At 43.1% G+C, this 13,879-nt stretch overlaps 1 protein-coding gene across 4 annotated transcripts in view; it reads right to left on the bottom strand.

Annotated features, from left to right (window-relative positions):
- The window catches only part of RGL1 (ral guanine nucleotide dissociation stimulator like 1), a 158,664-nt gene that overhangs the window by 30,168 nt on the left and 114,617 nt on the right, over positions 1 to 13,879 (bottom strand). For all 4 annotated transcript variants that reach the window (XM_044916384.1, XM_044916386.1, XM_021682581.2 and 1 more), the window contains 4 exons: positions 9,787 to 9,911; positions 8,175 to 8,390; positions 4,572 to 4,675; positions 1,204 to 1,288 (listed from right to left, as the gene is read on the bottom strand). In XM_044916384.1, coding sequence (XP_044772319.1) covers positions 1,204 to 1,288; positions 4,572 to 4,675; positions 8,175 to 8,390; positions 9,787 to 9,911 — 530 coding nt within the window. The remainder of the gene's footprint in view (positions 1 to 1,203; positions 1,289 to 4,571; positions 4,676 to 8,174; positions 8,391 to 9,786; positions 9,912 to 13,879) is intronic.

Genomic DNA, 13,879 nt, shown 5'->3' with positions numbered 1-13,879 from the left:
GTCAATCTTCAAATCAATTCTGTGAAGTCAGTGGACTAAATACTATTATCTCTACAGATAATACAGTCTCTTATACAGAAAAAGAGACCAAGGACAAGGATCATATCGTCTAATTGGCCAGTTCAGGGCTATGGTAGCACATACCCTATGATTTTATAATTGTCTACTTCTCTACCTACTCCCGTGAGACGCTATCTCTTTCAGATCTGAGACTGCCTTCAGCGTGGTCGCACCTCGGACACCCAGCACATCGCGAATGCTCAATCAACTGTTGTTCAATTACTGATTTACCTTCTCTGTGAAGTTTTCTCTGATCTCTCCTGCCCCCTACTACCAAGTGGCCAGAAGAAACAGTCCTATGCCTCTGTGATGAAAGCACAGGCTTTAGAGTCTCACCAGGTAGGGTTCACATTCTAATGACCTACCAGGTGTGTGACTTACGACACAGGGCTTACCTCTCTGAGTCTTGGCTATCTGCAAAACTAGGATGATAAAATCTACTTTATAGAAAGGTTGTGATGATCGTATCTGGCCTATGTGCCCCTCTGATGACCATTCACAACCTGTTATTTGTACCTTTATTTGACTACTTATTCTCAGTTAGTGCCTCCATCCACCAGCCAGAGGGTGAATTCTTGAAAACAGGCTCTGGGTTAGTCGCCTTCATATTCCTAGAGGCCGCTCCAATGCTTCACGGATACTGGACATTCAACAAATGTCTGGGGAAATGAAATCAACCGAGCTATACTTCTACCTTCTATGGTTCCAAAGTCAGCACTCACTTGGCATTCACTAAATATTGCTAATGGGCCCATGCAACTTGGTCCAAATACAGGATACGGAATTGCGGGCTTGGCCTCTGTCACTCTAGAAGATGTTCTGCTGAGAAGGAATATTCCAGGGCCTCTCACCCACCTCGCCGCCAGCACCTGCTGTCCGCAGAGCGGCTCGTTAAAGAGATACACTTGTGAGCACAAGTTTCACAATCTGGTTGTGTAACCGTGAAGCTTTGGAGCTGGACATTCAGTTTTCTCAGCCTTGAGCTTCTTTGATTTGCCCGCGAAAACAAAAATGCTGCCTTCTAGTCACTGCAGGCCTTCTCCTGGGACTGCAGGAATGTGGGGAGCCCTCAAGCCACTCTGGCCTTGAAGGGATTCCAGAGCTATCCGCGACGTGGCCCGGTGCCCCCACCAAGAGCCTCACCTTCATCAGAAGTTCCCGGCTGGTCAAATGGTTGTTATGGTCGGAGAAAATATCCGAAAGTTCTTCAAACATCAGCATCCGGTCCCTGGGAGAGGGATGAAGAAAACATTCACAAATAAAGAGTCAGTGAGAGGCCCACACCTTCGGCCCTGCTGCCCTCCGTTACCTGTGGCTACAGAAGGATTGGACTGATCTCAGGAGCAGAGAGGAAGCCAATGACTTTGTTCATGCAGCTTTTTTTTTAAGATTTTATTTATTTATTTGACAGAGAGAAACACAGCGAGAGAGGGAACACAAGCAGAGAGAGGGGGAGAAGGAGAAGCAGGCTCCCCGCTGAGCAGGGAGCCTGATGCGGGGCTTGATCCCAGGACCCTGGGATCATGACCCGAGCAGAAGGCAGACGCTTAACGACTGAGCCACCCAGGCGTTCTTCTTTTTTTTTTTTAAAGGTACACACAGTCACCTATGTGAAGACGGGGGTTTTCCTATCCACCTATGTTATAATCATAAATAAGGATTGCTAAATTGGGGCATCAAGTTGTTTAAATGGGACGTGTTCTTTAAAAAAAATCTGTCTTAGCAATACACACACACAGCCCCGTGGGGACCGAGAAATCATGCTGGCCGGTTCCCTCATTTAGAGATGAAGATGCCAGGGTCAGGGATTTGCTGACGTTTCCATCGCTAAGTTTTGAGCATGGCAGGTGTAGAAGCCAAATTTCCTGAGTCACAGGCCAGTGCTCTCAAATCGGAGTCAGAGTAGATGGAAGCCGAATGGGCTCTGGTCAGGGGCGGGGGTTCAAATCCCCACTCTGCCCCTCCCTCCCCAAGGGCTCTTGGGTCTGTTGCTTAACCATCCTGAGCTTCCATTTTCTTACCTATACAAGGAACATACTAGGAGTCCCCTTGAGGGACCGCAGTGAAGGTCAGCAGGATCATATACATAAAGTGGCTACTCTGCCCTCTCCCTTCTGGAGGCCCTGTCCCTCTCCACGGGCCTCAGGCTTTTCTCTCCAGCCCTCTACGGTTACTGAGTGGAGGACTCCAGAGGCAGAGAATTAATGGGGCTGTATCATTCCCCAGGCAGCACGTCATGATCACGGGAAAGCCATTATTAACTTATTTGTTTTATAATGAGGGTAATATCATTCTTGTAATAAAGAAAACCAGTAAAGCTATTTGCATTTTGGAAAAAATAATTAAGAACTTAACTACATGTGGGCCTAAATAAAGAGAAATAAATAGACGTCTTCTCTGTCCACTGAAAAGTGATTAGCATTAAGGGTTACAGGGAAAGTGATAACCAAATAAGGTATCCTAACTCTGTCCCTTGAATTTAGCAATGAAAACTATGGAAAGCTGATATGAAAGCGTCTTCTCATGACATTTCTGCAGCATCCCTGCTAAAACATGAACCAATCAACTAAGAAACAAACCAGACACCCATACTGTACAGAATGAGGCTCTGAGGTTTGTTTTGAGGTGAAATCATTTAAAAAGCCAGCTGGAAGAATGGGCCTCATATGGTAACCAAGAGATTAAGATACAACTCCACTAATTTTTTTTTACTTGTGTTTTAACCTCAAATTTGCTGTAGAAGAGATCTTTGGCTGGCTAAGTGACTTTCCACAGTATGCTATTTATCAACCACCAAAGAAAGATAGGATTACCTTTCACTGCAATCAGAGAAGGTTGCAATCAAGCACAGGAGCTATTTCAGCACCTGAGCCCCCTTTGTTTTTATTTTTGATACCATGACCGGGGAGCACTGATGAGGGGAAGGAGAGGAGCCCGCGCTATTGAGGATGAGGACTCTGTATGCATCTGATTTTCCCATTGTATTTTACCGAGGCCTATCATCTCATGATTTTATATGACCCATCTCTTTCGTAAGATTGATATGCAAAGGAAAACCAATCAACTAATCTTTCTTTCACATACAGAGTCAGCTGGATTATTGAAACTAATGAAGAGGAGAAAGAACCTAAGGAATAAGTGGTGATCAAAAAAATTGCGCTGGCCTTTGGAGAGCCCATCTACCAGGTTTTCTCCTGGTAGATAACAGCGTTGTAAACAGAGCATGAGCTTTGGAGTCTCCAAGTGCCTATGGCTTCTATGGCTCCGTAACACCAGGCATTACGATCAGCCACTTCAATTTTTTTCTACTGACTCATCAAAGCCTTATGAAATAAATAATTTGACTTCCCCCAAGTAGCCTTTCTTCTGATTGAGAATAGGAGCCCACTGGTATGTGTGAGTACTCTGGCACTCATTTTTCAGCATAAACTTATGAAATTCTGGTGTACTGATCTGGGTCTCTTGCAAGTTTGGATAGTGTCGGTCCCTTAGGGCTTAATCAGCTCTAAGTAAACTGCTGAAACCGATTGCCTAAGACCTTCCACTCCTAAGGACTGAAGCCACCAATCCCACAAGGGCAGGCCTGCCTGAGGAGCCAGCTGGCTCCCCTCCTGGCTGAAACCGACTATACCACATACAGTATAGACCATAAACAGTTTACACATTCTTCCCCGATACAGCCTGACTTTTTGATTAGCTCAAGCCCAGGTAGACCTGTTGAATGTAATTGGCCTATGTGTAGCCATGACACATTCCCCAGCTTCTAAATCTGTACTGATAGGGAACCAGAGCTGCCTCCTCATTCACCTTTCCCTCCTCTGCAAAAAGTTCTCTGGTCTACAAGGGAAGCTCTGGAACTAGGGGAAGGCAGAAAGTAAAATAATAAGGACAATAAATTGTTAATTGTTCCACAGCTTCCACAAAGAAATATGAAAAACAATATAAGATGAAAACGGTATAAAAAAACAATACAAAATGAAAAACAATGTAAAATGTGGCCAGTTGATAACTTTAGTCAGGTGCCTAGGAAGGAACACTTGGTGGTTTTGAATATCACTCAGATGGATTTTAACACGCTGAAACAGAAGTGAACTGAAGAGATTCTTGCCGAACAGCAAGAACTAATGTCCTATCTACGCACATGATCCCTTACATCTTGGCACAGCTTAGGGCTTTGGAATGTGGCTGAGAAATAACCAGAAGGAACAGCAAACTGCTATAACTTCATCACTCCACAAACTTACCCCCTCGGAATCTAGATCATAAGCACATCCTTAAAATCATCCCCAAAGCCAATAATCTTGGCTTCGGCACACTTTGTCTGTGGCGGCCCCTCTCAAAATTCATTAATGACTCCATGTAAAGAGCACCCTGCCTGGGACACACAGAGGCTTTCAAACATATTTCTCTAGTTATATAATATGAGCTTTGAAGGCAAGGACCCGCACCCTTGATACGGCGACCAGTCGCCCCAGCCAAAGAAAAGCAGAGCAGGACACTTGGGAACTTACTTGGGGACAGCGGCCCAGGTCTTTTTTAACCTATAGATGGAATTGGACTGCAGTGCAGAAATGATGGCCCTCAAGGAGGAAAAATTCTTCAGGATCCTACATTCCTGTGCGGAGAGTGATTAAAACATAAAAGGCATTTAAATATCAATAATACAGTGAGTCGGTGGTTTCCTGTTTTAGAGGTATCACAGCTGCTATGAATTCTTACCACTAAATAGGCAGCTGTATAAATACTGAACATCAAAAAGTGGCTCCTTTACTCCGACCCCAGTCACTGAAACACTTTATAGGTTTTGGCACCGTATGCTTGTTTTTCTCCCTTTAATATATTTTTTGCATTGTTGTTACAGTTTTATGGTTTCCAGCTTTCCCAGTAAAACACGAATGGAGGTGAGTCTGCGGTGCTGTGCTCGGGAGAGCAAGCTTGCTTCTGCAGAAAGCACACAGATGCCCTAAAGCCACATGTGAACCATCACTGTATCCTTCAGACAGCCTCTGTGAGTCAGGTGGTATCGAACGTCTCATGGCCAACCTTTGCCCAGAGAGGTGTATATAACTTGGCAATAAAAACTCACCACGAGTTGAACTTTGGCTCTTATGCTCTTTGCCAAGAGGGAATATTTTTATACACATTCGTTTGGTTTCAAATTGGCTTGGGCCACAATCATAAACATTCAGAAACACCTTGGTTCCTTCGGTGTTTCCAAAATAACTTGGGCTTTTAAAATAAAATTTGCTTTGGCAGCATTTGAGAAAACAAAATAGAAAGAGAACAGGAAATATTCTGGATGGCATTTTCTGGGTAAGGAGAAAGGCTCTCTGATCCTGAAATCGAAGCTACCGCACGGAGTCTGCAGCCTCAGCAGCCGGTGACCCTGGAGTCAACATCCTGCTGATGAATGGCAGGGACAGTGGAACAGTAAGGGAGAGAGCCCCAGTCTTGGCAACATGGGGAGAGTGGGTTATGCCTTATGTCAAAGGAGATGTTTCAATATATAGGCATTTGGGAGTGTAATATATCCACTGAGTACACTGTGTGAGCACGGGTTTGGCTTTGTGTGGAACATCTGAAGCAAGAGACCCCAGGGTGGTTGGGCATAAATGCACACTGCTTCCAAGGTCATTTCATGAAGACATGCTAATCCTGAATAGGAAGGAAAAACAGCCTTCTCTAACTTAGCTTGCCAAAATCTGGCTACTTAAAACTATGCCAAACAAAAAAACAAACCTCCAAACATTTTTTTTCTTAGAGTCAGTGCCAAAGTATTTTACAAAAGTCATGCCCACTCTTTTTAAATTTCTCTATGCCCTCCCCTTACTTGAAAAGAAAGAGCGAGCAAGCAAGAAAGAGAGAGAGAGCACTCTGAAATACGGTCAGTCTGGAAACCCAAGCCCACGAGAGCATGGTTCAACAAAGGTTCAGAATCCAAAAGTCATGTTCCAAAAATCAAGAAACTTGCAATAAATAAAGGAACTCAGGCACAGATACTTCATGCAAATTGTAATAGACATATGGAACACATTATCCAGAAAGAGGCTTCAGTTAAGGGTTTAAAGGAGTACAAGAGACATTTGGCCCCATTTCCAGAAAGGGAGGTATCTTCCAGGAGATGCAAAAGTAAAACAAAAACATAGCAGCCAGGCCAGTCCAAGAAAATATGATCACATTAGGTCACAAATATTTTCTGTGTAAAATTTTTATCGTTTTTCAAATATCCTCTTGATAGAAATTAACTGTGATTAATGCAAGAAAAGTAAGATAAATCTTGGCAGGAAACCACCTATGAGTTTCATTATTTTATTAAATTACTCCACACAATTTCAAGGGACACGACATGCTCAATATTAGGAAACCATATCGCCAAGAGCAAGGACCCCTGGCTTTTAAGCATGTGCTATGGGATTTGGAATAGACCTCAAATTGTTCAACTTGTATTTCTTATTATCACATAAATGCACAATTTATATTTAATTTGGACCAAAAGTCATGGTTTGAGCCACATTGTCAAACACATAGATGCTGTATTCTCGCTACAGATTTTCTAAGCAGTTGAATGGATTAAAGGATATAGCATTTATGGCAGAAAATATATATATATTTTTTCTTATCATTTTAAGAAGACAGAAATTCCATGCTCTGTTCCACTCTATCAGAACTTCTTTTGTAGCTCTTGAGAAATAAGCTCAATTCAGAATAGGAGAAATCTAAGTTGTAAGACAGTATTTTCCTACTTGTTTATATACTAAAACATCTGTGGTAACAGACCACCTAACAATTCAAAATAAGGCAAATTTCCTAGCACAATTATGGCCCTGCTCCTTAATTAAAGACAACAAAAGAGAATGTTAAAGAGAGGGAGAGAGGGAGAGAGAAAGAAGAGAGAGCGTGTGTGTGAAAATTTAAGCACTATGCCCTGAACATGAGGGCTTAATGAAACAAATATATATTAGCATAGAAAGCAAAATGGGTTTTGGTTGAGGGTTGACCCATATAACCCAGAACACTAATAAGATATTTACATAATACTTATGTTTCAAAGTCATTAATTACATAGCTCTTGCTGATGTAATTTCTTTTGCCTACGAAAAAAAACCAAACTTACCCAATCTTCAAATACCAAAAATTGTATCTAGTATTCAAAGCTAAATCCAAATGTCATCCTATCTGTGAAGCCTTCCTTGATCCCCCCAGTCAGAAGTGAGTTCTCCCTCCTCCACAGCTGTAACTTATCTCATAGGGCCCCACTCCTCTTTTGCTTCGGCTGAGATCATTCCAGTCTATCTTAGCTTTCTTGTTTGACTACAGGCTCCTGTAAGACCACATTAATTGTGCTTATCCTAATGATGTCCCCTAAGTACATAAAACTGTAGCTCACATGCATTTAAGAGCTCATGAAACACCTGGTGACCAAGTGACTGAATACTGTTCACCTTTTCTGAATCATGAAGATGCTGATTAGTGAAGGTCATACAGTATGTAAGCGGCTGACCCAAGAGACCAGACCGACACTCAACAGAATGTAACCAGGCCTAGAAATAAACTCTGTCCCTCCAACTTCAGATAGAAGGCCCTCCTGAAAAGCCCCAGATCAATGTGAAATCTGTGCATCTCAGTCCTTTGGAAAAGAGATTCAGGATTCTGAGAATGTACCAGCTCTTTATATCGGTAGAAGATATAATGCTTCCAGGTGCTGGAAGGGTGCTTAGGTAGGTAATCATTCTGCGTTGAAGAGTAGTCTAACACTTAGACTATCATCAAGTTCTATTTACTGAACATGGGCAGAACTGACTCAGTTTGTGAAAATAAGGGGAAAAGCAAATGGATGTCTTACCCTGGAGACACAGCAGTGTGCAGGCCCATGAGCAGAAAGAAGTGTGCAAGGGACCAATTTTCTTTAAAGAGCAAAAATAAGCTCCTAAGTTAAAAAGGCAATTTTTCTTCTTACTTCGGAGGAACAACAATAACAGCAACAAAAACCCAATGGTCCCTCACATATGGTCATTTGATTGCCTTGCAAAACGCACAGACCCCTTTAAACAGAGAGATGGAGTAGTCTCCAACATCTACTAAATACAAAGAATATTTTAAAAAAAGACAATTACATGAGCAATGTTAATCCACTTCTCGATGACTTTGGCTCTCTGCTGAGTTTTGAGTTCTTTGCCCCCCAGGATGGTACTGACAACGCATTTGGTGAGTGTGTTAAACTGAGAGATGGTAGCACGGATCGTAGGAGCCAGATGCTTGTTTTCCTTCTTATCCCTTCGGGACCAAATGCAGCCCAGGCAGTGGTGAGGCACTACTTTCTTGAACAGTTGCTGGAATGAGAGAGAAACAGGCTTTTAGGACACAGACACTGCATATGGCAAAGCACATCATCTGGGTCATCTGTGAACTGGTATTTTGTAAATGGACAAACAACCCTTTTCTACTTGACTTGCCTCATCGTGTCTATTTCAATGGGCAAAAGTAAGTAATTAATATGTTAACTGGTCAGAAAAGCCCACATGTTCCTTCTAAATCTGCTCGACTGCACAAACGGAACACAACGACCAAAAGAAAATTTTAAATGACCAACCACATTTTGATTTTTCTATCTCGAAAGATGGGTACAAATCTATACTAGTGGTCGAGAGGGTTTTGGCCTCAGAATCATATCGAGGATATGTTCTGGGCACTCATGATCATGAATTGGGTACAATGCATATGGACGCCCAGTGACCATCTGACAGGTGATCCAAAGAAGGACAGGGCATATGGCATTATCATCAATGTGTTCTACAGGATTTCTAAAATGAAGAAAGTAAGCATATAAAAGGCAATACCACTCAATGTCACAGAGTAAAAGGAAGAAAGGAAGTTACAGCCTGGTTTCCAGGTCTTTGCCTGAAAGTCATCACCAATGAGATTTCCTATCTTTCTTTGATGCTGTCAATTGTGGAACAAAATCAAAGCAAATTTGCTGACCAAATCTGATTCTCATCTGTATGACAATTCAATACCAGGGTTTGTATGAAAGTGAGAACATCAGGATTTACTTTACATACACTCTGATTTGCTTCTGATAATTTATTTGCATGCTCCCTAGGTGGAAACTCTGTCACTTTCTATGTTGCTTTCTTCGAAGTGGTAGTGCAGAAGAGCTAAAACCATCATGATAATTTATAATAGCCCTCTTTCCTTTAACTGGTATTCACCAGCTAATGTTGCGCTAAGACACGTGACCAATGTCATCAACTATGCATGGCTAACAAACATATTCAAAAGTACAGGAAACACACATAGACATGAACTGCCAGACAGAGTCACATGTGGATTCAGTGAACTTATTTTATCCTAATTTATACTTTGACCGCTTTACAACCCTCCAAATAAACAATTCAGATCTTGAAATATTTATGAGTCTGGAGGGAGAGAAATACCCATGGAACAGGGTGGATTTTGTTTCATGAGAATTAGAATTCTCATTTCCCTCTGCGTATCGAGTGCCAAGTTAAAAAGCACCTTCACCCAGAATTGCAAGAAGAGCTTAGGCCTGAATTATTCAGATGATTGATTCAAGTCACATCTTCATTCTGCATTTATAGGCACGGCCTCTCTCAAGGATCACAAAAGACTTAAATCACATTCCCCCACTGGCCTCCCCAGGCCACCAGTACTGTCAGTCCCCACATTTAAGTGGAAGCCCATCTGGGGCACAGTGAGAAGACCTACTGCGTCCATATAGGTCAGCTGCTCTGCCACGAGATCCTCTGGGAAGCACGTGAATTCTGCAGGCCCTCCACCTTCCAGTTCCTCTTCCTCTTCCAGGCTGAAGAAGATGGTGCTGGGAAACCCATCTGTTCACAGATGGAAAAAAAAATTCGCATTTTGGTGCCACTGTTTATGACCTTGTTAGTAGAGTCAAACTGCACTTCCTTCATTTAGAAAGAAGAGGGCTAATCCTTCAGAAAACCCACAGGGAGAAATGCTAAATACAATGCATCTGAGTGAAATGGAGGTCTGCTTAATCTCTGTAGGTTCTTTATTAAGTTCAGAGGCCTCATGTTATCCCTTTGATAAGCCAGATTCTTAGGCCAGGGACATAGCCGGATGAAGCAAAGTCTAGAGAAGCAAAGTTGGGCTACATTCTGGGGGTTTCCCTCATCTTGGGCTCTCTCATACTCTCTGCTCAGCTTAAGGACTCATCAAGCCACTTCCTAAGCCCCAACTATGCAATTTGTAATTACTGGCCAATTATAACCAGAAGACTGGGCATAAAAGCAGGCCAGGCTTTGGGAAGTAGAATGGGCCATGTTGGTGTCAGAAATGCTGATGAAGTCCTCAGAATTCTAAGACAGTCCTTAGAATTCTCAAGATGTTTGGAGTAGCTTTCAGTTTCCCACCTAAAGTTAAGTATGTGTGAAGCAGAACAGCCTGAAACTAAATTCACCTGAGCCTTATTATAGATAAGATCCTCAATTAGCCAATTCACAGGACACAGACTGAAGAAGTGAGAAAAAAAATCACGATAATAACTACTTGGATTCCAAATCAAAAGCTGAAGGACTCAGCCCATGGACTAGGAACTCCAGACTCCATTCTGAAAGGCTGTGGAACTGGATGAAGTTGAACTTGAACCCCAGCCTCCCTTCCCTGGAACCTTTCCCGATTCCTGGGTTGTTTTCCAAGCTTATCCCCCACCTCATCCCCTCCACACTCCTTGCTCTCCTGTCAAATCTGTTCTCAAAAAAACAAAAACAAAAACAAAAAACCTAGCTGCATGACTTATTTCACTTAGCATAATCTCCTCCAGTCCCATCCATGTTGATGTAAACGTTGGGTATTTATCCTTTCTGATGGCTGAGTAATATTCCATTGTACATATGGACCGTATCTTTATCCATTCGTCTCTTAAAGGACATCTCAGCTCTTTCCACAGTTTGGCTATTGTGGACATTGCTGCCATGAACACTGGGGTGCATATGGCCCTTCTTTTCACTACATCTGCGTCTTTGGGGTAAATACCCAGTAGTGCAATTGCTGGGTCATAGGGTAGCTCTATTTTTAATTTTTTGAGGAACCTCCACACTGTTTTCCAAAGTGGCTGTACCAACTTGCATTCCCACCAATAGTGTAAGAGGGTTCCCCTTTCTCCACAACCTCTCCAACATTTGTTGTTTCTTGCCTTGTCAATTTTTGCTATTCTAACTGGTGCAAGGTGGTATCTCAATGTGGTTTTGATTTGAATTTCCCTGATGGCTAATGATGATGAACATTTTTTCATGTGTCTGTCAGCCATTTGTATGTTTTGAGAAGTGTCTGTTCATGTCTTGCTGCCCATTTTTTGACTTGATTATTTTTGGGGTGTTGAGTTTGAGAAGTTCTTTATAGATCTTAGAAATCAGCACTTTGTTTGTAGTGTCATTTGCAAATATCTTCTCCCATTCTGTGGGTTGCCTCTTTGTTTTATTAACTGTTTCCTTTGCTGTGCAGAAGCTTTTTATCTTGATGAAGTCCCAAAAGTTCATTTTTGCTTTTGTTTCACTAGCCTTTGGAGATGTATCTTGAAAGAAGCTGCTCTGGCCGATGTCAAAGAGGTTACTGCCTATGTTCTCCTCTACGATTTTGATGGATTCCTGTCTCACATTGAGGTCTTTCATCCATTTTGAGTTTATCTTTGTGTGTGGTGTTAGAGAATGGTCGAGTTTCATTCTTCTGTATACAGCTATCCAATTCTCCCAGCACCATTTATTGAAGAGACTGTCTTTTTTCCATTGCATATTTTTTCCTGCTTTGTCGAAGATTATTTGACCATAGAGTTGAGGGTCCATAGCTGGGCTCTCAATTATCATATGGTTTCACTTATTTGTGGAACATAAGGAATAGCATGGAGGACATTAGGAAAAGGAAAGGAAAAAATGAAGGGGGGGAAATAGGAGGGGGAGATGAACCATGAGAGACTATGGACTCTGAGAAACAAACTGAGGGTTTTAGAGGGGAGGGGGGTAGGGGGATGGGTTAGCCTGGTGATGGGTATTAAGGAGGGCACGTACTGCATGGAGCACTGGGTGTTATATGAAAACAATGAATCATGGAACACTACATCAAAAACTAATGATGTACTGTATGGTGACTAACATAATAAAATTAAATTAAAAAAAAATCTAGCTGCATTCAGTTATACCTTATCTTGGCAGAAATGTAAATTGGTATGTTACTACTCCCCCAGGATGTTTACATTTTAAGCTTTTTCTCTTTTTCTTTGTAGAAGAAGACTTTTACGCATCTTGGGTCAAGTTGGGGGTGGCCTTCTCTTTTTCTTGGTTTCCCAGGGGAAAGGGGTGCTGAGAGTAGACATTACATCACTCCTCCTATCAGAGCACCACGTGGGGACTTGCCAACTCCGGGGTCAGGCATGGGATTTAAGGCTGCCACTCCCCAACAATCCCCTCCCTACCACAGGCGAGCTGAAGGTGCTGATGCTAATGGGCTTGGGTTACAACTGGAGGAGGTAGGAGGAAATCATTGCCTGCCTCTGGAGTCTGAAACACAAACAGGCACGAGCTCAGGAGAGCTAAAACCCTATGACTTCACCACTCTGCCTCCACGCAACTCTGGGGGTACTCTTCAATTCAGTGGAGGAAGAAGAAATTTGAAATCCCAAACAAAGCTCCAGAATGGGCCTCCCATCCCTCTTGCTAGCTACTATGTCAATCTATCCCAGTGGCTCTGGAATGCAGAGGCTGACCCATTTCAGCCAAAGAGGATGTGTGGTAAGGTCAGATCCTCTCACTCAGCCAACAAACACTCACAGTGACCCATATGTGCCTGGGATGTTGCTGTGGGTAAAGATTACGTGGTCCTGTCTCTCCAGGGCCTAGGCCATGCCTTCACTGTTTCTGCTTTTGGCTCCCTTCCAGAGGTAAGGGAAGTAAAAACTAGAAGCAAAATTTTACTATTGGAAAACAATGTAGGTGAACTTTTGCTTTTGCCAGCATGAAATTGGGCAAAATACGCCCATGAGAACCAAGCTCCTAAAAGTCCTTTTTCAATAACGACCCCTAGACTTCATAAACAGAGAGTTTAGAGCTTTCTTGATTAAAATTTTCCAAACTCAGGAAAAATTCATTTTCGAGCATTGCCTAAAAGCCTTTCCAAAGTCAGGCAATCTCCCTCTCCCCTGCCTCAGCCTGCCAAATGAGCTCTGCCTTCCAGTCGCTGGGTCGGAAACAATGAACGACTGGTCCCACCGGTTCCCCAATTAGGCCGGGAGCCAGGGGCAGCCCCAGTGGGGAGAGCTGGGCTCTCACACAGCATTTTCCACTCCGGTTCAGAGACAGGCGGGGAGGCCCTGAAGGGAGTGGAGGTCCGGCAGCTGGAGGAGTGCCCTTGGTATTCCAACATTCCCGGCAGATGAAGTCATCTGAGATACAGAGTACTTGGCAGTCGGCTTCTCAGGATGCGATTGCATGTTCCCCCTGCTCTGATTCCCCAAACATAAAACAATTCCACAGGTACTGTTTGGAATGTAAGGTTATTTTCTTTGGCACTGATGCAGCTTCCCTTATCGGTCGTGAGGAACTGCTTCCTTTCCCTCACTGAGGAAATCGGGCGTCACTTCAGGGAAATGCCTGTCAAAAGCTCCAAGTGGGTCAGCCGCCATGGCAACCATCAGCCAGCAGGCCAGCGAGGGGATAAATCGTCAGGCTGAAAGCCTGTCCTAACCTCGCTCTGACTTTCTTCAAAGATAATTTCAAGCGGCCCACGACCTGCAGTGGTGGCCCTTCCTTTGTCCTTGAAAACAGGCAGTCAGTTCCTCCAATAG

The sequence above is a fragment of the Neomonachus schauinslandi genome, chromosome 6 (assembly GCF_002201575.2).
Source record: "Neomonachus schauinslandi chromosome 6, ASM220157v2, whole genome shotgun sequence".
NCBI lineage: Eukaryota > Metazoa > Chordata > Mammalia > Carnivora > Phocidae > Neomonachus > Neomonachus schauinslandi.
This window is presented reverse-complemented; position numbering and strand designations above follow the sequence as displayed.